This window comes from Hyperolius riggenbachi, chromosome 9 (assembly GCF_040937935.1).
Source record: "Hyperolius riggenbachi isolate aHypRig1 chromosome 9, aHypRig1.pri, whole genome shotgun sequence".
NCBI classification, from domain to species: Eukaryota; Metazoa; Chordata; class Amphibia; order Anura; family Hyperoliidae; genus Hyperolius; species Hyperolius riggenbachi.
The window spans coordinates 87211425-87237219 of record NC_090654.1 but is presented as its reverse complement, the minus strand read 5'-3'; the positions used below and the strand labels follow the sequence as shown (position 1 = coordinate 87237219).

The 25795-nt window shown below is 44.5% G+C and overlaps 1 protein-coding gene across 1 annotated transcript in view; it reads left to right on the top strand.

The window, feature by feature from the left end:
• Window positions 1–18270, top strand: part of ERP27 (endoplasmic reticulum protein 27) — a 40453-nt gene extending 22183 nt beyond the window's left edge. The window contains exons 3-7 of the mRNA XM_068254840.1: window positions 370–507; window positions 6372–6488; window positions 6581–6706; window positions 13742–13939; window positions 18141–18270. Of these exons, the coding sequence (XP_068110941.1) occupies window positions 370–507; window positions 6372–6488; window positions 6581–6706; window positions 13742–13939; window positions 18141–18182 (621 nt within the window). The 3' untranslated portion in view covers window positions 18183–18270. The remainder of the gene's footprint in view (window positions 1–369; window positions 508–6371; window positions 6489–6580; window positions 6707–13741; window positions 13940–18140) is intronic.
• Window positions 18271–25795: the final 7525 nt, after the last annotated feature.

Below are 25795 nucleotides of genomic sequence, written 5' to 3'. Positions count from 1 at the left end.
TCTCACCCCTTCCCTTAGTGACACTCACAGCCTGGGGGGGGGGGGGCATCTTTCAAGAGTCATAGTACAAGTGTAACCATCATAAATCTTCACACACATAACAAGTGTAGCCACAAAAACCACCTGATCTGGAGAGTGGACTCCTGTATCAATGGGAGAGAAGTTGAATAGTTGGGTAGCCTCTCACAGCTACGGGCCTCCTTGCAGTGGCAGGGACTGCTCCTCTATAGTAATACCCCGGCAGCCTCCACATTCCTTTCACAATTTTTTAAAAACTTGAAAATAATCATGCATCAGTCCAGTCATTTAAAGACTGCTTTTATTTATTTAGAAAAATTAAAATGATTAATTCACATCTTTTCCTTGCAGGACTTGGAGGAACCAGAAATAGAATACTTCAACACTCTGGTGAAAAACCACCCCGAGTGGGATTTTGGAACCAGCAACACAGAAGAGGTTTTAAAACACTACAAGATAAAGAGCAACACCGTCACTATCTTCCGAAAGGTAAGTCACCATGACATTCACAGGTTAGAGTGACTGAAATTGCCTGAATTTGTGGGTGACGTAAGGTTAGTTTTAGGAGAAATTGGCAACCCACACTTGTATTATTCCTTAATTTCGTAATAGTGAATTGAAACAAAGTGAATACACTATTGGGGCTCTTGTTTTTCTTCTTTAGCTTTAGGAGACGTTGCGGAAGGTTAGTGTTAGGGGATGGTTTTAAGTTAGAGAGGGTGATAATAGACTATACCGATCTTTCACTATCAGAAATTGGGCTAGTAGAATTTTGATAAAATTACTGATACTCTACTATTGACATTACCTCAAGCCCTTTTTAACGGCACCTTTATTAAACATATGCCTTTACAAAGTGCTTTGGACACTTTCTGTAATTACTGGACCTTATGAACTAATGCTATAAAAATAAACCCAACTAAAGGCAATTTTAAAGCCAGAGTATTGGCACAGCAGCCAAGAATCTTCCCCGCTTCTAATTCCCACCTTTGTTCAAAATTGTATTTCACTCTAGAGGGCCAATTTCATTGTGATAATGGTGAGGTCTAAGGAAACCCAAACTACAGTGATGTGAAAAACTATTTGCCCCCTTCCTGATTTCTTATTCTTTTGCATGTTTGTCACACTTAAATGGTTCTGCTCATCAAAAACCGTTAACTATTAGTCAAAGATAACATAATTGAACACAAAATGCAGTTTTAAATGATGGATTTTATTATTTAGTGAGAAAAAAAACTCCAAATCTACATGGCCCTGTGTGAAAAAGTGATTGCCCCCCCTTGTTAAAAAATAACTTAACGGTGGTTTATCACACCTGAGTTCAATTTCTGTAGCCACCCCCAGGCCTGATTACTGCCACTTGTAGAACAGATGTATGGAAAAGACGGTTTCTCAGGTCTATGATTACCTGAACACTGGCCGGTGCCTAGCCTCAGCTGGACTGCTCGTACAGCTCATGTAGCATCAAAACAAAAAAGAGACGGCACACCACTGGCTCTGCAAAATTTGCTGTGTATTAAGCGAATCAAACACTACATGTTACGGATCACTGATCCTTCATCAGGTGTATAACCTGATTACTGCCACACCTGTTTCAATCAATAAATCACTTAAATAGGAGCTATCTGACACAGAGAAGTAGATCAAAAGCACCTCAAAAGCTAGACATCATGCCAAGATTCAAAGAAATTCAGGAACAAATGAGAACAAAAATAATTGAGATCTATCAGTCTGGTAAAGGTTATAAAGCCATTTCTAAAGCTTTGGGACTCCAGCGAACCACAGTGAGAGCCATTATCCACAAATGGCAAAAACATGGAACAGTGATGAACCTTCCCAGGAGTGGCCGGCCAACCAAAAATTACCCCAAGAGCGCAGAGAAAACTCATCCGAGAGGCCACAAAAGACCCCAGGACAACATTTAAAGAACTGCAGGCCCCACTTGCCTCAATTAAAGTCAGTGTTCACGACTCCACCATAAGAAAGAGATTGGGCAAAAACGGCCTGCATGGCAGATATATAAGGCGCAAACCACTTTGAAGTAAAAAAAACATTAAGGCTCATCTCAATTTTGCTAAAAAAACATCTCAATGATTGCCAAGACTTTTGGGAAAATACCTTGTGGACCGACGAGACAAAAGTTGAACTTTTGGAAGGTGCATGTCCCGTTACATCTGGCGTAGAAGTAACACAGCATTTCAGCAAAAGAACATCATACCAACAGTAGAATATGGTGGTGGTAGTGTGATGGTTTTGGGGTTTTGCTGCTTCAGGACCTGGAAGGCTTGCTGTGATAGATGGAACCATGAATTCTACTGTCTACCAAAAAATCCTGAAGTGTCCGGCCATCTGTTCGTCAACTCAAGCTGAAGCGATCTTGGGTGCTGCAGCAGGACAATGACCCAAAACACAACAGCAAATCCACCTCTGAATGGCTGAAGAAAAACAAAATGAAGACTTTGGAGTGGCCTAGTCAAAGTCCTGACCTGAATCTTATTGAGATGTTGTGGCATGACCTTAAAAAGGCGGTTCATGCTAGAAAACCCTCAAATAAAGGTGAATTACAACAATTCTGCAGAGATGCAGTGGGCCACAATTCCTCCAGAGCGCTGTAAAAGACTCATTGCAAGTTATCACAAACGCTTAATTGCAGTTATTGTTGCTAAGGGTGGCCCAACCAGTTATTAGGTTCAGGGGGCAATTTCTTTTTCACACAGGGCCATGTAGGTTTGGAGTTTTTTTTCTCACTAAATAATAAAAACCACCATCTAAAACTGCATTTTGTGTTCAATTATGTTATCTTTGACTAATAGTTAACGGTTTTTGACGAGCAGAAACATTTAAGTGTGACAAACATGCAAAAGAATAAGAAATCAGGAAGGGGGCAAATAGTTTTTCACATCACTGTATGTGTGAATAATGGAGAGTAGGTGCTAAAAGTAATACCCTCCCTCATTTTCCCGAAGTTCAAGTTGGCCATAAGTTGTCATTCCAGGGCTTAAGTAGTCATAGAGCTCTGAGGTAACTCAGAAGGAAGTTTAGTTTTCCTTAAAGTGTAACTGTCGGGCATAAAATCAAAAATCTCATTTTTTATCTGGTAAACAAGTAATAAGGATGTTAACCAGGCAATCCAAAAAGTTAAAATCACTATTACTTTTCTTGTTGATAATTGATAATTCCCCAGTTTACCTGACTCTTATTTGGTACATTTCCGCAGAAAGGAAGTTGCAGGGCATGCTGGGTTGTCTTTTTTTTGCTTCTTTACTTTGCCCTCAGACTTAACTAATGCAGCCCAATTGAATTAAGCATCTTTCCCCCCTGTTTTTCCCTCTCACACCTCTGTTCCTCTCTGATTGGCCAATATTTCTCATGCTGAGATAATGCACTTTCTAGTGCAGCGCTGTGTGGGAGTGCCTGAAGACTGGTCTTGTAGCTTGTAGGAGGGCGGGCAATGCATACACAATGAGGCAGAGGGAAGTAAGGGAGGAAATGTCATCAGAATTGGCTTGAAAGTAGACACAGTTAAGATTGAGAATCCTAAGAAGGATGTTCTCTTTTTTTACTATAGAAAAATAATTAAAATCAAAACGTGGAAAGTGCAATACATACAGTATGTTATGTAAGTAGAGCAAGTATTTATCTGTATTTATCTACTTATATATGTGTGTGTGTGTGTGGGGGGGGGGGGGGGGGGGTTCTGAGATAGTATGACAGCTCCTCTTTAAGATTGAATGCCAACAACCTAGAAGCAATACAGCAGGCTGTAAAAATAAAATTAGCCTCAATGAGTGAGCTGTTATCTATAAAATCACTGATGACAAATTTGTCATAAAGTCTGGTATGCAGCTTAGCAAATACACATCAGAGTCTGATGATTTGAAAAGAGACAGTTTTCCTAAATTCCATTTCTTCTATTGGGACAGGATTTTTTTTATACAAACTGAACAAGTACACAAACGAACAAGACTATACAACCAAATCCAGGAGGCGAGTAATACACATTAGGCTTTGGGCCCTTTTCCACTGGCAGAAGGGATGCAATGCAACTATCGCATCGCATCACTTCCACTCCCGTTCTCGTTACTTCCACATCTCCCAATGTCGAAGTGTATAGGAGGAGACAGAGGGCTGATGCAGCCTTGCAAGAATCTGCAGCATGCTGCAGATTCTCTGATCGCTCTGTACCGCTCCGCATAACTAGCATGCAATGGAAACTGTTCTATTGCCGTGCATTGGTTTTAGTACAGCCGCGGTGCGATGCATCTATGTAGCCGCATCGCACCACGTGTAGTGGCCCTTGTTTGGAGAATTTAAAGTCCTATCCATGTTCACGTTTGTTCTCAATGAAGTCATGGTTTCACACTGATTATGTAATAGGTTTCTGTACAGTTTCTAAAGCACTGTCCTACAGAATGATGAACTTAGCCAGAGTATCTGTTGTTTCTTGTGCTTCTTGTGAAAATCATAAAATATTAGCACACCTCCAGCTCATCCTACAGATCCTTTTGATTGGGGAGAGGGAGATCTCAGAGAAGATTTTACAGATTTCAGGATACTGTACAACAATTTAAAGCAGCTCTACATATACTGTACCTACAGATTTCTTGATAGTTTACTGAGTGACGTTTACATCATCAAACTGAACTCAGCTGAGGATCTGGACTGAGTGTCAAACTGCTCACACTTTTATTTTTAAACCCTTTTAATATGTACCAGTGCTTTGGAAAGTGAGCTGTTTTGTTAAAACACATGGGGGTTGATTCACAAAGGTTACTTACCGTATTTTTACAGTAAAATGTGATGGGTTCCATCATGCTGTGGGTCTGTGTGGCCAGTGCAGGGACTGGGAATCTTGTCAAAGTTGAGGGACGCATGGATTCTACTCAGTATCAGCAGATTCTGGAGACCAATGTTCAGGAATCAGTGACAAAGCTGAAGCTGCGCCGGGATGGATCTTTAAGCAAGACAAGGGCCCTAAACACTGCTCAAAATCCACTAAGCCATTCATGCAGAGGAATAAGAACAACGTTCTGGAATGGCCATCTCAGTCCCCAGACCTGAATATATTTGAAAATCTGTGGTGTGAGTTAAAGAAAGCTGTCCATGCTCAGAAGTCATCAAACCTGAATGAACTAGAGATGTTTTGTAAAAAAGAATTGTCCAAAATACCTTCAACCAGAATCCAGACTCTCATTGGAACCTACAGGAAGTGTTTAGACTCAGATGTAAAAAAAAAAAAGCAGGATCTACTAAATATTGATTTCACTTCTTTTTTTGTGGTGCCCAAATTAGATTTTCCTGTGTATGTAGGTCAGGGGTCACTGAGCTTACCAAGTCAATTTGAGTTCCAATAATTAGTTCTAAAGGTTTTGGAATCAATAAAATGACAACAGTGCCCAATTTTATGCACCTGCCTAATTTTTGTTGAAACAATTATTGCGCACTTTGTGTAAATCCAATAAAGTTCATTTCACTTCTCAAATATCACTGTGTGTGTCTCCTATATGATATATTTAACTGACATTGTTTATAGTAACAACCAACGATTTATACAGGAAAATCATGAAGATTAACTACGTTGCCCAAACTTTCGCATCCCACTGTATGTTAAATAAGGAGAGCTAAGATAAGAAGGTAAATCAAGAGTTAAGTAATTTAAGGAGAGATAAATTGTGAGTTAAATAAGGTGAGATAATTTAACAGAAAAGCTGTGTGAATCAGGCCCTAGGTGTTGGTTGGTTGTGTGTGTAATGTGAGTGTATGTGCGTTAAAGGTTAACTGCTGTTCATACCCGCTTTATTGATGGCTATCATCACTGACTGTGCTGGTCTTCGATTCTTTTCCAAAGAGCCAGGAAAGGTTAGAAACTTTCAGGTCCCTTTCACACTAGCACGCTGCATCTCCCCACATTACGCTTCTCCGCTGCATCCCTGCCACAAGGGCCATGCAAGTCTATGGAGACTTGCACACTTAACAGGATGCGACACATTACGACATAAGTATCAAAGTCGCTGCATTTTCCGACACAACGTCTGCACTGCATTGTTGCATGATCCGTGCCTATAGCGCAGTGCAATGTGACGCACATGCACGGACCAACGTGAATCCCAATGACATACTTCCTGCCCAACAGGGAGCATGTCACTAGCCGGGGGGCGGGCCTATGCATATGAACACTGTTGATGACCCATTGATTGGTGAAAGCATTCCACTGGAAGGAAAGGTTAATTGTTGGAGCCCCCTGACAGCTCTGCACCCCCCTGCAGTTGCAGGAGCTGCTCGCATCTAGTTATGCCCCTGGCTGCCTAGATACAGTTGGGATGATTGACAGAAATGTATTTCATGATTTACAGGCTGACAAATGGCGGGATGATTTGGTGGTCAAAGAAAATGAAGATATCAATACAGCCAAACTCTACCGTTTTCTGAGTATAAATGAGCTTCGGATGGTGACAGACTACAACCCCATGGTGAGATTAATGTGCCTGTGTCTGTTATAGCCTGGAAAATGTGGTTTCTAAATTGATGTCAATGTAACTTATCTTCTATATTTCATTATTAGAATGCGATTGGACTAATCGCTTGCAAGGTACACGCCCATCTGCTCTTCTTTACTGATAAAAGTGTGGAAAAACAAGATGAAATATTAGAAGAACTAAGGAAGGCCGCCCTGGAACTGCGTGGCAAGGTTGGCCTCATAGTAAATGATTATACATTATACTGTATCACTGAACAGTATGTCTGGAAAGAAGAATTAGGTTGTGGAAGGATCAGAGTCTTTCAGCAGAGCAGAGTATATCAGGAGAGGAGGGTTAGATAGAGGAAGGAGCAGAGTCCTCCAGCAGCACAGAGTATATCAGGAGAGGAGGGTTAGATAATGGAAGGAGCAGGGTCCTCCAGCAGCACAGAGTATATCAGGAGAGGAGGGTTAGATAGAGGAAGGAGCAGAGTCCTCCAGCAGCACAGAGTATATCAGGAGAAGAGGGTTAGAGAGTGAAAGGAGCAGAGTCCTCCAGCAGCACAGAGTATATCAGGAGAGGAGGGTTAGATAGCGGAAGGAGCAGAGTCCTCCAGCAGCACAGAGTATATCAGGAGAGGAGGGTTAGATATTGGAAGGAGCAGCGTTCTTCAGCAGCACAGAGTATATCAGGAGAGGAGGGTTAGATAGTGGAAGGAGCAGAGTCCTCCAGCAGCACAGAGTATATCAGGAGAAGAGGGTTAGATAGTGAAAGGAGCAGAGTCCTCCAGCAGCACAGAGTATATCAGGAGAGGAGGGTTAGATAGTGGAAGGAGCAGAGTCCTCCAGCAGCACAGAGTATATTAGGAGAGGAGGGTTAGATATTGGAAGGAGCAGCGTTCTTCAGCAGCACAGAGTATATCAGGAGAGGAGGGTTAGATAGTGGAAGGAGCAGAGTTCTCCAGCAGCACAGAGTATATCAGGAGATGAGGGTTAGATATCGGAAGGAGCGGGCTCCTCCAGCAGCACAGAGTATATCAGGAGAGGAGGGTTAGATAGCATGAGGAGTTAGTACTCCAGCAGCACAGAGTATATCAGGAGAGGAGGGTTAGATAATGGAAGGGGCAGAGTCCTCCAGCAGCACAGAGTACATCAGGAGAGGAGGGTTAGATAGTAGGAGGAGCAGAGTCCTCCAGCAGCACAGAGTATATCAGGAGAGGAGGGTTAGATAGTGGAATGAGCAGAGTCCTCCAGCAGCACAGAGTATATTAGGAGAAGAGTGTTAGATAGGGGAAGGAGCAGAGTCCTCGAGCAGCGCAGAGTATATCAGGAGAGGAGGGTTAGATAGTGGAATGAGCAGAGTCCTCCAGCAGCACAGAGTATATCAGGAGAGGAGGGTTAGATAGTGGAATGAGCAGAGTCCTCCAGCAGCAAAGCGTATATTTGGAGGGGGCAAAGAGATAGAGCAAAGAGCAGAGCCCTCCAGCAGCACAGAGTATGTAAGGAGAGTAGGGTTAGATAGTGTAGGGAGCAGAGTCCTCCAGAAGCACAAAGTATATCAGGAGAGGAGGGTTAGATAGTGGAGGAGCAGAGTCCCCCAGCAGCACAGATTATATCAGGAGAAGAGGATTAGATTATGAAAGGGGCAGAGTCCTCCAGCAGCACAGAGTATATCAGGATAGGAAAGTTAGATAATTGGGGAGCAGAGTTCTCCAGCACCGACTATATTAGTAGAGGAGAGTTAGCTAGTGGAACAAGCAGAGTCCTCCAACAACACAGAATATATCAGAAGAGTTAGGCAGTCTAAGAAGCAGAGTTCTGCGGTAACACAGACTATATCAGGGAAAGAGTTATATATAGGAAGGAGATGATTCCTCTAACTGCACAGAGTTAGTAAAAATTACACTAAGGGCCCTTTCACACCAGAGGACTTTATCAGCGTTTTAACGCCGCAGCCGAAGTTGGCGTTTTAGGTAAAATGAAAGTCCATAGACTTTCATTTTACCTTTCACATCTAACTCGGCGTTTTGGAGCATTGCGTTTCAACGCTCCCAGGAGCTTTTTCAGGGCTGTTTATAGCCGAAGTTGGCTGTTGGCGTTTCAATGATAGTCAATGGAAAACGCCAACTTCAGCGTTTTCAAAGCGTTTTCAAAGCGTTTTCCAGCTGACTTGTTCACTAATTTTTTTTTCTTTGAAAACGCTATGTATTGGCGTTAAGCAAAAGGCTGACTTTCAGCCTTTTCTACCGCAGCCTCTAGTGTGAAAGAGCCCTAAGCAAAAAACCTGCACTGCAGTTCTGTATGGTAGCTGATCCTAGCTGCTATCTAAATCCTGTTCATACAAGTAAATGGTGCTCCAAGTCTACTATCCACAAACTCAGTGCAAAGTTTAAAAATAGTTCATGTCTTCTTCCACCACACCAACATCCTAGTGCCCAGCAATGTAGAATGCAGCCTTTGGCTAATAGCTCTTTGCTGTTACATCATTCACCAAGGCTAAAAACAACTTTATTTGCAACTTACATTGCAGACACAGGATGCTGTAAAAAAAAACAAAAAAAAAAAAAAAAAACCTGCTACTAAAATACATGCCTGCCACCCAGTGGTTATAGCTGATAATGCATCTTACACACATAATATCCTGGTGGTGCTAAAGACACTTTCCAGCTGTGAATGGGCTGAATGTAGTTCACACCACATATGGGATGGAGCGGGGACGTCACACTTTAGTCTTGCTACATTACACCTCCAGCAGAGTTCGAAATTGTTCAATGCACATTAAATGGAAGAGGACTTCACATACCGCCAGGTTTTGTTTACTAAAAATCACGAGATGAAACTTATATACTGACTTACAGCTTGAAACAAGTATGGGTTCCGTTTCAGAAGCCACGTGCAACAGCGATAGATGCAGTACATGGTGATAATAGCAGCTGTTGGACGTCTGACATGGTGCCTGTACTTGCTCTAAGCAGTAAGTTCGTTTTTAAAAGGAACCTAAAGCGAGAGGTATATTGAGGCTGCTAAATGTATACTCTTTTAAAGGACCACTATCGCGAAAAAAGTAGGCAGTTAAAATGTGACAGATGACAAGTTTTGGGCCAGTCCATCTTTTTAAGGGGGATTCTCAGGGCTTTCTTTGTTTTCAACAGCATTTCCTGAACAACAGTTGCAAAATCTAACTGGCATAATAGTGTGCAAGTGATTAGGGAGGCCGGCTGGTATCTTGCTATTTTGGCAGTTAAACTGCTGTTCAGGAAATGCTGTTGAAAACAAAGCAAACCCTTGAAATACCCTATGAGGAGATGGATTGTCCCAAAACCTGTCGGTTCTGTCAGATTTTAAATGCCTACTTTTTTTCGCGATAGTGGTCCTTTAACCTCTTCACCTCGAAGGGTTTTTCCTCTTAAAAAACCAAAGCAATTTTCACCCATCAGCGCTCCTTCCATTCATTCACCTATAACTTTATTACTACTTATCACAACGAAACAATTTATATCTTGGTTTTTTCGCCACTGATTAGGCTTTCTTTGGGGGTACTTTTTGTTAAGAATTATTTTATTCTAACTCACTTTTAATGGGAATAATAAGAAACAAATTCATTATTTCTCAGTTTTCGCCCCATTATAGTTTCAAAATAAAACATGCTACCGTAATTAAAACCCACACATTTAATTTGCCCATTTGTATCAGTTATTGCAACGTTTAACATTTTTCCCTAGTACAATGTTTGGCGCCAATATTTTATTTGGAAATAAAGGTGCATTTTTTCAGTTTTGCGTTTATCCCTAATTACAAGCCCATAATTTATAAAGTAATTGTAGTATACAGTTTTTGTATACATATTAAAAAAAATTTCAGTCCCTAAGGTAACTATTTATGTTTTTTTTTTATTTGTAATTTTTTTTTTAATTAAAAAAATAAAAAAAATGGTAACTTTAGGGGAGTGTGGGCGCTCAGGGGTTAATTAAAAAAAAACGAAAAAAAGGTAACTAGGGATGATTAACTGAAAAAAAAGGGGGGATGTAATATTACAATTTGGCCACGAGATGTCCTCAGTGGTGACTTCAGCTCCGTACTATTAGTATGGAAACGGAAGCACTACGTGCACGGTATTTATGAATGGCAGAGCCGTCTGAATAGATGGCTACAGCCATTCACAGGTGAACTTAGATCAATGAATGGGATTTGTTTTCCCATTCATTGATCTAGCGGAGGGCTATCGGTGGTAATGAGCGGTGGTAATGAGCGGCGGTACCGAGCGCGGGGGGCGAGCGGGGGGCGTGGCGGGAGGGACTTAGTACCTACACCCTTGCACAGAGTTGTGACATTTTGCAGGGGCGTAGTTACTCGTACCGGGAGAAGGGAAATGGTTAAACAATACCAATTGCCAGGCCGTCAGGCTGACAATTCTGGCATCAGTAGTGTTTGGATCACATACCTGAAACAAGCAGGTAGCTAATCTTGAAACGTTTTGTCAAAAACATCTGATCTGCATGCTTGTACGGGGTCCATGGTTAATGCTAGGAATACACCATGGGATTTCTTAGCAGATAAATGGTTCGATAGATAATTTCCGACATGTCCGATCGATCGGACAGTAAATCTGCTGAAAAATCTCATTGTATGTTCCCAGCTTAAAAGTATTAGAGATAAAGGATCAGTAGGACAGCTAGCAGGGCCGGCCTTAGGTTTCACAGCGCCCTGAGCGAAACCTGATTTTTGTGCCCCCCCCCTTCATCCTCTTCCCATGTTCATATACACACACGCACGCACGCATGTATACACACACGCCCATATGCAATTCTCTTTTTCTCCTGAGATATCTCGTAGAACAGTGCTTCCCAACCTTTTTGACGTTGTGACACATCACGCCAAATGCTCAGATCGCTGTGACACGTCACGTTTGTATAATAGAAAAAAATACTATTAATAACCACGAATGGATGGAAAGAGTGCATTATCCTGAATACACTTAAAAATTAAGGCTAGAACCTTTCAGGAATATTAATAAAAACAATCAGTGGGACAGTTAGACGCCCCCGCCTCCCCCCCCATTTAGAATGATAGCATAGCATTGACAATTTGCACCACGCGTTATAGCCGCAGTGTGCCCCCCCCCCTCCAAAACGCCCTCAGACTCAGTATAGGTAGGTAGCCAGGTATAGGTGCCCCCAGTATAGGACCTCATGTGTAGGTGCCCTCAATATAGGTTGCCAGGTGTTGGGAGCCCTCAGTAAAGGTAGCCAGCTATAGGTGCCCTCAGTATAGGAAATCAGGTGTAGGTGCCCTCAGTATAGGCAACCAGCTGTAGGCGCCCCCTTGGAAGCTGGCGCCCTGAGCGACCGCTCCAGTCGCTCATATCAAAGGCCGGCTATGACAGCTAGGCAACTGGTATTGTTAAAACAATAAGTAAATAAGTCAGCCTCCATATGTCACTGACTTCAGGTTCCCTTTAAGTTGTATCTAGTATTTTTTTTAATAAACAATACCTATCATGAAGTCCTGTGGAAAGAGGAAGAGATTCTGCTGGAGGTGGGAATGTGGCATAACTTAAAGGAAACATCAAGGAGATCTAAAAAAAAAAAAAAAAAAAAAATCAGTTTTACTTACCTGGGGCTTCCTCCAGCCCCTGGCAGTCTGCGTGTCCCTAGCCGAAGCTCGTGTCCAAGCAGGTCTCCCGGGGTCCCCTCCGTAGCAGCCACCAATCCGGCAAGGTCGACAGCCAGTGCGTGCCCGTAGATTTACCTGATGTTTCTCTTACAAAGACTCTGTACAAAAAAAAATGCCCCTGGGGGGAACTCACCTCGGGAGGGGAAAGCCTCTGGATCCTATCGAGGCTTCCCCCGTCCTCCTGTGTTCCACAGTGGTCTCGCTGCAGCCCACGGAAGGCACAGCCGACAATTTTACAAGCTGTGCAATATTTACCTTTCCCTGTTCCAGCGGGGCACTGTTGCAGCTCTCTGCTCTTCCCCCTTCCAGGGGCATTTTTTATCAATACAAATCCTCTTTAGGCATGATACCCCCCCCCCCCCCCCCCCCAACCCCCGATATGCAGTGTGGACTGTATTCATTTCTTCACAGCTGAAGAGTTCATACAAATAAGACCTCTTTTGCCTGTTCATCTGACACTTCAGCCTCACCTGCAGGCCACAAGCAACTGAATGACAGCCAGGGCCGTGCCGAGGCAGAGGCGAGAGAGGCTCCAGCCTCAGGGCGCAATGTAGGAGGGAGTGCACAACTCACTCAGCTATCATTCCCCTATTGTGTTTGTATCAGAGAGAAATAAGAAAAGGGGATACATGGCAGTGACTGCAAGCCAGATAACTGGAGATTAAGGTGTTGGGGGCCCTGGGGGTCTCTTAGTCTAATAACAATCAGTGTTTGATGGCTGGGGTGGGAGGGATGGAGGGGCGCACTTTGGTGTCTCAGCCTTGGGTGCCAAAGGACCTTGTCCTGGCTCTGATGACAGCGGTTAATAACATTGCGCATATCACATTTAACATGTTTCGGCATTACCCGGTGGCCAAATACCATCTCATATCGCATCTAAACATGGCAACCACTGTGCTCCGATTTAACTACATGGAGGGCCACCTGTCCACCGCCCCATTCCAAGTGCTGGCAAGTGCCTGGCCATTGGACAGGAGCAGCTGACAGAGAATGAATTTTTCACTTTTAGCTGCTTGTGGAAAATAGGCCGTCCCCTTTTCCACTAGTTGCGATCCGCTTCAAAAAGTAAATCACGGCTGCTTTGCAAATTGCAAGTGCACGGCAATCTACATGTAAATCGCTTTGCTCATTTCACATTAGTGTGCACTTTTCCTTTAATGCAATTGCCGGCTTGTGCAGTTCTCATCAAGATTGTGCTCCATTCTTTACAGCTTTGGCACAAACAGTAGCAAGTGGAGATTGCTGCCTGCATGATCACAATGCAGCGCAAGCAGCAGTGGGAAAAAGGCCCAAAGTGTGGTGTGGTGCAAGACGACATGAACTGTTATTTAACTTTGCACAAGTTTGTGATAGTGGATTTGGAGCATGATTTACTTGTAGGAACTGTTCATAGTTAGTTAGACAGTAAATGGAGCACAGTCTTCACTAGAAGGGTCTTTCAAAGATAAGGAGAACTAAATATTAATCAATAAATGCAAGGCTCTTGCCCTAAGAGAACATAAAACGATGAATAATATGTAATAGGTTTTTTTTTTTAGCTCAGCTGCCTTCATATTAATTCTTAGCCTGCTCTGGCACCATTGTCATGTTCAGGTTATGTTTGTCAAGATGGATATTGGAATGAAATACACTCAGAAAATTGTGGGCTTTTTCAAGCTGAAGAAGACTGATCTTCCTTTGATATCGATTTATGATACAGAAACCAATAAAAAGCTCATTATGCCACGAGGTGAAATCACTGCAGAGGTGGTTAAGGCGTTCTGCCTGAAATTCCTATCTGGGGATTATACGGTACGTAAGCATTGGCAACCTCTTAAAAAATATAGGAATGGGGTTTATTGGTCCTCCTCCAGACCATGACCACTGCCCGGGACCCTCTGGAAGTTCGCATCCTCTTTGGACGCTATCATGCTGCACCTGCGTGAGTGCGGCCGTGCCCTTGCAGTAGCATGGAGCAGCTTGTGGATGAGCGGCTCTAGCTTACTGTGCAGGCCAGGCTGCGACTGTACTCGTGCAGATACTGATCTCGTGTAAAAATAGGAGCATGGCAATTGTAACATTTGACAAGCCCTTGTTAGATATGTTCTGCGGCAGGGGCATAACTATAAATTATGGGACATCCCAGGAAAACTTTGACGGGCCCCCCAATGTTTACACCCTTTCCCTGGCTAACCCCTTTTGATCCTCACAACCTCAGAAAGGATCTTGAAAGGGTCATAAAACAAGTGAGGGTATTGTAATTTCCATGCCCATAACAAGTGTAGCCATAAAAACACTTTATCTGAAAGACAGACCCCATCAGAGAGAGGGAATAAAGTAGTAGTTGGGGCCCCCCTTACACCTCTGGGTCTCCCTGCAGTCACAGGGGCTGCTCCACTGTAGTTACGCCCTTGTTCTGTGGGCCAAGGCGGGGGCAAGAAGGATGTGGCAAACCTCCGCAGGATCCAGACGCTTCCCTCTTCTTAGATAAGTATCTCAACTGTATAGAGGAGGGGTACTAAACACCAGGGACGTGTACAGAGAGGAAAGGAGCGGGGCCATTAGACACAAGGGAACTGTATAGGGGAGGAAGGGGGTCACTACTTACCAGTGAATGTATAGGGAAGGGAGGACCACTAGATGCCAGGGAACTATATAGGGGATGGAGGACCACTAGACACCAGGGAACTGTATAGGGGAGGGAGGAGGACCACTAGACACCAGGGAACTGTATAGGGGTTGAAGGGGAGCCATTAGACACCAGATGAGGGAGGAAGGTGTCTTGTAGACATTGAGGTTGGCCCGTGACTAGGTCCCAGAGTTCAATTTTGTCCCACTTTGTATTTGAGTTTGACACCCCTGTCCTATGGCCATGAGCACTCTGTGGATGACCACTGTGTAACGACTTGAAGTGCGCATTCCCGGCTACGGGATCACAATTAAGGATATGTGCCGCCGGGACAGTGCTTGCGCAGTAGTGCCAACCTCCCCGACCTGGCTGCAATTTACGGGGCTTTTACACCAGAATGGAAGAGGACGGAGGTGAACGGGGGAGCAGTGGAGCCTGCATTTGCACAAGTTCGCCTCGGGTATCGTTTAAGTAAATTAAAACAAATTAAAATTAACTGAAAATGTAAAGCCTATTAAAAAGTTATGATATAATGTACTTTTGCAGTATTATGTTATTGCAGCCACTACATAGCAGCAGAACAGCAAAGTAGTACAGAGCTGAGCCCTGTATGATTTTGTTTCAGCCACTAGATGGCAGCAGACATTTCACTTTCATTTCACTTATCATTCTACATATTATTTTGAGTAAAGGTGGCCATACACCGGCCCGATTCGCGGCCGTTTCGACAGCAGATTCGATCCTGGGATCGAATCTGCTGCCAATCGTTCACGTTAAACGCACCCGCCGATACGATTTCCTCCCGAAATCAGATCTGTCCGTCGATCGCGCCGTGCGGGAAATTACCCTCGATCGCCCGCGGGTAGGGAGCGCGTCGCTAGCGGCGGACGATCTGATCAGGTATACATTACCTGACGCTGGCTCCCGGGCATCTTCTCCGCGCTGCACCCGCTCCATCCCGGCGCTTCCTGTGTCACTGCAGTGACCAGGAAGTTCAAATAGAGGGCGCTCTATTTGAACTTCCTGGTCACGGAGAGACACAGGAAGCGCCGGGATGGAGTGGGTGCAGCGCTGAAAAGATGCCCGGGAGCCAGCGTCAGGTAATGTATGCGCCGGGGGGGGGGGGACAGGCGGCAGCGGCGGCTCCACAGATTGTGATCGGTTTCAGGCTGAAATCGATTCACAATCTGTTTGCAGTAAAGGCAGCCATACGATCCCTCTCTGATCAGATTCGATCAGATAGGGATCTGTCAGCTGGTCGATCTAATGGCAAATCGACCAGTGTATGGCTACCTTAAAGTTTTTGGAAAACAATAGTGATTTTAAAGGACTTTCAATCTAGTTTAACTCACCTGGGCCTTCTTCAAGCCCCTAGAAGCCATTTCCGTCCCTTGCTGCAGCTCCAGTCCTCCTCGGTGTCCTGCTGGCCACCTGTAAAGATCGCCAACCCGTCATCTTGTGCATACTGCTACAGGTGGCCAGCAGGACACCGAGGAGGCCAGGAGCGGCGGCGAGGGATGGAAATGGCTTCTAGGGGCTTCAAGAAGCCCCAGGTGAGTTAAAATAGATTAAAGTAGTTGCCTCAGAAGTCCTTTAGAGGACACCTGAAGGGATAGGTATATGGAGGCTGCGGTATGTATTATCTTAAAAAAAAAAATGAAGATTGCCTGGTTTTCCTTCTAATCCTCTGTCTCTAATGCTTTTAGCCGTAAACCCTGAACAAGCATGTAGATGTTTTTGACAGGTTATCTGCATGCTTAGTTCTGGTATGTGATTCAGACACTATTGAAGCCACAAAGATCAGCAGGACATCAGGCAACTGGTAGTGTCTGACATTAAATAAATATGGCTTCCCTGCTCGCTACACAGTTTTTTGGCAGTTGGACAGAGCAAGTGCCATTCACTAAGTGCTTTTGAGAATAAATAAATCCCTGAAAATCCCCTATGAAGAGATGGACTAGTCCAAAACCTGTCGCTTCTGTCAGATTTCTACTACCTACTGTAAGTGACAGCAATATAGGAGAAAAGTAATTTATGGCTCATTTTACTCTGGAAAAAATGTACTTCTTATTTGTATGTGTTTGCACATATTTTAATGTTTAGAATTTTTCGCCTTTAAAGAGAACCCGAGGCGGGTTTGCAAGTAAAAAAAAAACATGCTGTCTGGTCTGTGGGAGCTGCTAGACCAGGCAGCGCTCATTAACTCTTCTTCCCGCCACTCCTAGGTGCAGCCATCCATCATTTTTACCTCTGTGACCTAGGGATCCCAATGCTGCAGATAAAAGCGTCTGTGATCTCATGTGAGAGCACAGCGCTGATTGATGTGAAGGGGCGGGGAAGCGGAGGGGAGCAGGCAGCTGAGAGCCTATTAGAGCCTGTTAGAAGGCTCTGATAGGCGGAGAAGGGGCGTTTTGCAGGCGTTCCTTTTCCTGAAGTGGGTTACCCCTTCCCCGTTAGTTTGTTGACATCCTGAATGTTGGGATGTCGACAGATTACGTGGTTCGGCTAGCAGGACGCAGTGGGCACCGAGAGCGGCGATCAGGGCACACAGAGGCATGTCCTGCACATGGGAACATGTCTCTGTGTCCCTTTTTAACACACCTCGGGTTCTCTTTAAGGACCACAGGCTTACGCCCCCTAGTGACCAGGCTATTTTTTACAATTCAGCACACTACAGCTTTAACAGTGTGCTGTACGGCCATACAACTTGGCACACAAATTAATCTGCCCTCCTTTTCTGCCCACCAACAGAGCTGTCTGTTGGTGGGCTCTGTTTGCTGCTTCAGGATTTATTTATTTATTTTTATTAATTTATTTATTTATTTTAATAATCTGTTATTTTATTTTAAATAAAAAGTCTATTTTTTTCCCTCCCCTCGAGGTCTAATCAGGGTGAGCCTCTCTCATAGGCATCAGCCTAGGAGAGGGGATTGTATGGTGAGCTGATCCAAGGGACAGCCAAGTGACAGGACTGTCCCCAGTGCAGCGCTTCTCAGTTTAGGTTCCTTTTAGGTCCTTAGCTGCCTGAAACCTCTGTGGAAGGGCAGGCCGGCTGAAGTAGGCTAGTAAACCCTGCGCTAAACTTTATATGTAACAATAAAAGGTAGTGAGACACATTGCTGGCAAACATTTTTAATGTGCTATTGAGATGCCCTGGGTGCTAACAATGGTGATCAGTTCACTTTCAAGCTGAATTATCACAAATAACTCCTGTTTTAAGAAGACAAAATTAAATGTATTATTGGGACATGTGGGCCTAATCTGATAACGATAATCAGTAAGGAACAAGGATATGCTTCATTAAAATATATTTGTTCTTACAAATTTTCCAACATATGTGAATATAGTTACTTACTATTTTCTTTATTTCTTGAACCCTTCCAGGAAGAAGAATTAGAAAGCAATGATGTAAAGACAGAGTTATAATATTTATTAAACACGACCTGGATCTTTTGTCCGCATTAAACATTTTTGACCTTGAGATGATATTTTTACAATTCTTAAATAAAGATATTTTTTGTCCGTACTTGAACATCCGAATAATTGTCTTTTGTTTTGTATCGTGTAATGCAAATGTTGCATCCTAAGAGCTTTATTGAAAAAGATATGGAGGGCTTTTAGGATCAGTGGATCCCTGGGTTAGCAGCGATCAGGTGGGTGTAGGATACTGCTGCAGCCTGTAGACTTCCACCAGAAACAGATCAATGACAAGAAAAAACAGAGCTCACAGCAGGGGCGTAACTAGAAATCACTGCCCCCCCCCCCCCCCCTCTGCCAAACTTTGGATTGGGCCCCCTCCTGTCAATGCCCCCCCCCCCCCCCACACACACACACACACACACACACACACACACATGTAGAACCACACTCATCAATCTAGCAAAAGAGAGAAATTCTGAAAAAGCATTACAGCACAGAATTGTAACTGGAATTCTCTCCACTGGTTTTCCACTATTTTAACTTATATTACAATATGCTGTCTGCCCTTGCATCATATTGTCTGTGTCCATTAAAGAGAACCTGAGATGATGCTAATGCCCTTATTTATACTTACCTGGGGCTTCCTCCAGCCCCATACGGTGCGTGGGCTCCCTCGCTGTCCTCTCCAACAGCTCTGTTATTTTCCAATTCCCTCCAGTAATCCGTCCGGCTGTGCTCTTCTGCGTAAGCGTGGCTTGGACGCGTGTGCATCCCCTGTCATGCTCCCACAGCCAAGAGCACAAGCACAGAACGTTCCTAGGCACGAGAGCACGGCGGGGGTGCGCACGGAGCCGAGCCATGCATGCGCTGAGGTGTGACTGGCCAGATTACTGGGGGTAGTTAGACTTTTATTTTTTGAGTATATTTTTTATATATTTATTTATATAGCACCAACATACTACACAGAGCTGTACAGAGTATATAGTCTTGTCATTAACTGTCCCTCAGAGGAGCTCACAATCTAGTCCCTACCATAGTCATATGGACAACTGTATGTATCGTATAGTACATGTATCATAGTCTTGGGCCAATTTAGGGGGAAAGCCAATTAACTTATCTGTATGTTTTTGGGGATGTGGGAGGAAATTGGAGTATCCAGAGAAAACCCATGCAGACATGGGGAGAACATGCAAACTCCTTGCAGATGTTGATCTGGCTGGGATTCTGTAATGGATAGTGGAGATACTGCCGCAACAGCAAGCAGCATGGCGGTAGAGATGGGCCGAACGGTTCGCCTGCGAACGGTTCCAGGCGAACTTTGGGGGTTCGCGTTCGCCTGCATCAGGCGAACTTTTGCGGAAGTTCGATTCGCCCCATAATGCTGTATTGAGCAAAATTTTTACCCTCCATTTCACTGTCAGCAGACATGTTATTGTCAAACACACTGCTTGAGAACCCGCCCTTCAAGCTAGGTCCTTTATACCATTTGACTCAGTTGTCTGCCTACACTAATTAGTTATGGGACAGCTGCTACACACTCTGCTAGGGAGATTTTAATTGGCCTCCTCCCTCCTCCCCTTTTACCCTTCTACCTATTCCCTCCTACTGGAGGGAGGAGGGTCTCTTCTGCCAGGGAATTATACTATTTTAAAAACCAGTATACATCATACCATAGCTGGTACATCATACCATAGCTGGTACATCATACCATAGCTGGGAATACATACATGAGTATACATCATACCATAGCTGGGGATACATACATGAGTATACATCATACCATAGCTGGGAATCGAACCCAGATCTCACTGTGTGGTGGGCACGTCACCCTAAGCACTGTACCACTACAGAAGTAAGTGAAGCTAGCCTAAAATTTAACATTTATGCTCAATGCAATAGAACCATTAGGTGGCTTAAAGGAGAACTGTAGTGAGAGGTATATGGAGGCTGCCATATTGATTTCCTTTTAAGCTATACCAGTTGCCTGGCAGCCCTGCTGATCTATTTGGCTGCAGTAATAATAATAATCCAAACATTTGTATAGTGCTTTTCTCCTGTCGGACTCAAAGCACTCAAGAGCTGCAAGCCACAGGGACGCGCTCAAGAGGCCACCCTGCAGTGTTAGAGAGTCTTGCCTTGAACTCCTTACTGAATAGGTGCTTGACCTAGCCAGGATTAAAACCCTAATCTCCCATGTCAAAGGCAGACCCCTTAACCAGTACACTATCCAGCCACTGTAGTGTGAATCACACCAGAAACAAGCATGCAGCTAATCTTGTCAGATCTTACAAAAATGTCAAACACCAGATCTGCTGCATGCTTGTTCAGGGTCTAGGGCTAAAAGTATTGGAGGCAGAGGATCTGCAGGATAGCCAGGTAACTGGTATTGCTTAAAAGGAAATCAATATGGTAGCCTCCATATACCTTTCACTACAGTTCTTACAGTTCTCCTTTAAAGGGAACCTTACCTGAGAATGATATGGATGTTTCCTGTAAACAATACCAGTTGCCTGGCAGTCCAGCTGATCTTTGTGACTGCAATAGTGGCTGAATCACACCCTGAAACAAGCATGCAGCTAATCCAGTCTGACTTCAGTCAGAGCACCTGATCTGCATGCTTGTTCAGGGGCTGTGGCTAAAAGTATTAGAGACACAGGATCAGCAGGCGATTCAGGCAACTGGTATTATTTTAAAAGGAAAAATCCATATCCTTCTCCGTTTAGGTTCCCTTTAAGGATTTGTAGCATAAAAGCCAACTCACGTTGGCTAGGATTTGAACCTGGGTCTCACTGTATGGTGGACAAGCACACTAACCACTATACCAACTGAAGCTGGCCTGAAATTGCTGGCCTGAAATTGCTGGCCTGAAATTGCTGGCCTAAAATTTACTATTTATGCTCAATACAAGAGAAAAAGTAGACAAGACAAATAACACAAAAGAGAAGGCCATGTCTGGCTAAATATCTGTAAGCAGTGGCTGCATGGTGTAATGGATAAGGGCGCTGCCTCTGACAAAGGAGACCAGAGTTCAAATCTCAGCTCTGTCTGTTCAGTAAGCCAGCACCTATTCAGTAGGAGACCTTAGGCAAGTCTTCCTAACACTGCTACTGCCTATAGAGCATGCCCTAGTGGCTGCAGCTCTGGTCCTTTGAGTCTGCCAGGAGAAAAGTGTGATATAAATGTTACTTGTCTTGTCTACTTTTTCTCTTGTATTGAGCATAAATAGTAAATTTTAGGCCAGCAATTTCAGGCCAGCTTCAGTTGGTATAGCGGTTAGTGTGCTTGTCCACCATACAGTGAGACCCAGGTTCAAATCCCGGCCCAATGTGAGTTGGCTTTTATGCTACAAATCCTTAAAGCGAACCTAAACGGAGAAGGATATGGATTTTTCCTTTTAAAATAATACCAGTTGCCTGAATCGCCTGCTGATCCTGTGTCTCTAATACTTTTAGCCACAGCCCCTGAACAAGCATGCAGATCAGGTGCTCTGACTGAAGTCAGACTGGATTAGCTGCATGCTTGTTTCAGGGTGTGATTCAGCCACTATTGTAGTCACAAAGATCAGCTGGACTGCCAGGCAACTGGTATTGTTTACAGGAAACATCCATATCATTCTCAGTTAAGGTTCCCTTTAAAGGAGAACTGTAGTGAAAGGTATATGGAGGCTACCATATTGATTTCCTTTTAAGCAATACCAGTTACCTGGCTATCCTGCAGATCCTCTGCCTCCAATACTTTTAGCCCTAGACCCTGAACAAGCATGCAGCAGATCTGGTGTTTGACATTTTTGTAAGATCTGACAAGATTAGCTGCATGCTTGTTTCTGGTGTGATTCACACTACAGTGGCTGGATAGTGTACTGGTTAAGGGGTCTGCCTTTGACATGGGAGACCAGGGTTTGAATCCTGGCTAGGTCAAGTACCTATTCAGTAAGGAGTTCAAGGCAAGACTCCCTAACACTGCAGGGTGGCCTCTTGAGCGCGTCCCTGTGGCTTGCAGCTCTTGAGCGCTTGGAGTCCGACAGGAGAAAAGCACTATACAAATGTTTGGATTATTATTATTACTGCAGCCAAATAGATCAGCAGGGCTGCCAGGCAACTGGTATAGCTTAAAAGGAAATCAATATGGCAGCCTCCATATACCTCTCACTACAGTTCTCCTTTAAGCAACCTAATGGTTCTATTGCATTGAGCATAAATGTTAAATTTTAGGCTAGCTTCACTTACTTCTGTAGTGGTACAGTGCTTAGGGTGACGTGCCCACCACACAGTGAGATCTGGGTTCGATTCCCAGCTATGGTATGATGTACCAGCTATGGTATGATGTATACTGGTTTTTAAAATAGTATAATTCCCTGGCAGAAGAGACCCTCCGGGAGGAGGGAGCCAATTAAAATCTCCCTAGCAGAGTGTGTAGCAGCTGTCCCATAACTAATTAGTGTAGGTAGGCAAATGGTATAAAGGACCTTGCTTGGAGGAGGGAGGGTGGGTCCTCCAGCAGTGATGTGTATTTCACTCAATTAGGTGGGGCTCCAGGTATTAGAGCTTTTAAAACATGTTTTCTATCATTTTTCCAGTTGATAGAATTTTTTAAAACTTTGAAAGTTCGCCTCCCCATTGAAGTCTATTGCGGTTCGCGAACTTTTTCGCGAACCGAACTTTTCGCGGAAGTTCGCAAACCTAAAATCGGAGGTTCGGCCCATCTCTACATGGCGGCTATCTCCGCGTCTCAGCCGGCGGACCCCGCCGCGCAGTTACATGCTGGTGCTTTGCCTGGTCCTTCAATTGCTCATAGATTAAGGGCTACGCGCGCGCGCCAGGCGACAGGACCTTTATGCAACTAGAAGGGGAGTCAGCTGATCAGTCGGTCAGCTGACTCCAGCTATGCTCCGGATTGGCTGAGTGACTGGGGCAGCGCTGTGGAGCGCTTGCAGTATATATAGGACAGGTCATTCAGTTGCTCCGTGTCTGCTGTTGCAAATGCTACGTGTTAGCACTCAGACCTAGTCAGATCCCAAAGTGTGCTAGAACCAGCAGGAGCTGGGGATCCACACTAAAGGCCCATACACACGTCGGATTTCCGCAAACGACGGGTCGTTTGAACGTCCCGTCGTTCACCCGCTAAATCGGGCGTGTGTACAGACTGTCGTTCGCTTGATAAGGGTAAGTTTGAGCGATCTGCCCGGCGGATCGCTCAAACTCGTCCTTATCAAGCGAACGACAGCCTGTACACATGCCCGATTTGGCGGGCGAACGACGGAACGACGGGACGTTCAAACGACCCGTCGGTCGCGGAAATCCGACGTGTGTATGGGCCTTTAACCAGATTCTGTTGATTGCTTAACGTACTAATTTAATTGTATTATTTGTTATGACCTTCTGATAGCTTGACTACTCTTCTGTTTACTAATCCTGTACCTTTGCCTATCTGATATAGTTGCCGACTCTGCCTGAAATACTACTCTGATCTAGCTTTCTGTCTCTGTACTGTATCTGTCCGCTCGTTGCCAAACCTGCTTGTCTGACTCTCCTGTCCTCACCAGTGGGCCTAGTCACTGGTGAGGGATTATCTGCTAGCATTGCCTGCTTCACAGGTGACTACTGGCTGCAGTACTGTCTGAATCACCTGCTCCACAGGTGGTCAGTAGCTGCAGTACAGTCTGAATCACCTGCTCCTCAGGTGATTACTAGCTGCAGTACTATCTGAATCACCTGCTCCTCAGGTGGTCAGAAGCTGCAGTACTATCTGAATCACCTGCTCCTCAGGTGGTCAGTAGCTTCAGTACAGTCTGAATCACCTGCTCCTCGGGTGAATAGTCACTACAGTACTATCCTCTCTACCTGCTCCTCAGGTGATAGTGGCCACACTACAGTCTGAATCACCCGCGCCTCGGGAGATCAGTACACTAGTTTAAACATATTCCTACTCGCTCCTCGGCTGTACTATCTCACTATTGTCTGCATCTTCAGCTTGCTGGAGTTTGTATTCCTGTGTTATATAGAGATATTCCTATCTCCCAGCTCCTCTGGGAAAGCGAGTATCTCTATCATTACTGTTGCACCAAACACCTACCCTTACATTGCTTGTCCTGTTTCTGGCTATACCAGTATTATTGGTGATTCTGCAGATCACACATAATCAGGTATAGCGTCTGTATTATTGGTGATACTGCAGATCACCAATAATCAGAGAAATCTGTTCTCGCTGACACCAATCGTTACAGAACAGCAGACCAAACATTATGGACGCACTGCGTGACCAAGTTGAAGTCCTGACCACCGCGGTAAACAATCTTACCGGGGTGATTAATACTCAACAGACTCAGATTACACAACTGTCTGGGACTGTACAGGTACTTCAAACAGCCGTTGATGCAGTGCGATCCCCTCCAGTCACGGACCTTCGTATGTCCGTACCTGAAAAGTTTTCTGGGCATAGATCTGAATTTCAGAATTTCAGGAATCGTGTCTTGTCTTATTTTGAGTTGAGGCCCAATCTGTCAGGATCTGAGAACCAGAGGGTAACATTTATAAAGACCCTTCTGTCAGGAGATTCACAAACATAGGCATATAGTCTGCATGCAAAGCATAAGGCCTTATCCTCAGTTCAGGAGTTTTTTAAGGCCATGGCCATTATATACGATGATCTGGATATTGCTATCACGGCTGAGAGGAAACTAAAAGCTCTCAGGCAGGGTCGTAATCCGGTGGAAATTTATGCCGCGAAGTTTAGGAGGTGGGATGTATCAGCTAGATTGGGAACGTATGCATTGTTAGGCTGTTTCCTGTCAGGATTATCTGATGCAGTTTCTGATTTGATGTTGGGGCATCCTGAGCCTAAATCCCTAGACGAAGCAATTTCTTTGGCGGTACGGGTTGATTGCCGCCTTCGTTATCAGAGACAGACCCGTAGGAAAAACGCTGTAAGATCTGTTTCCTACGACTCTTCTCCACCCTCGTCACCTCAAGATGAACCGATGCAGCTCGGTCACTCTAGGTTAACGCAAGTGGAAAAGAATCGCAGAAGGTCAGAAAGACTCTGTCTATACTGTGCTGAGGAGGATCACATTGTCCAGAATTGTCCTAAGAAGTCGGGAAACGCTGCCGCCTAGGTGTAGTTAGAGGTAATATCCTAGGCGAGTCGTTTCTACCTCTAAACAATAATCGTTTGCTCCTCCCTTGCTCCATTACCTGGGAAGGTCGGGCCACGGTCACTGAGGCATTCGTGGACTCAGGCTCTGCAGCTAATTTTATAGACTATGACTTTGTGAAAAAATTGGGTATTCCTTTACTCCCGCTGGATCGTCAGATTCTGATCACTGCGGTAGATGATTCTCTGTTACAGTGTAGACAGCCTCTTTCCCAGACTCCCCCGTTGTTATGTACCATAGGGGTGCTACATAAGGAGAAACTACAGTTCTTTGTCCTGCAAATGGCAACTTCTACCATTATCCTCGGTATGCCTTGGTTGCAACTACACTCCCCTCAGATTGACTGGGCTTCAGGTCAGCTACAGAGCTGGTCAACCCATTGTCATCATCATTGTTTGGAGAGAGTTGCTGTTTGTGCCACCAAGGTTCAAGTAAAAGGAGTGCCAGTGCAGTACGCAGAATTTTCTGA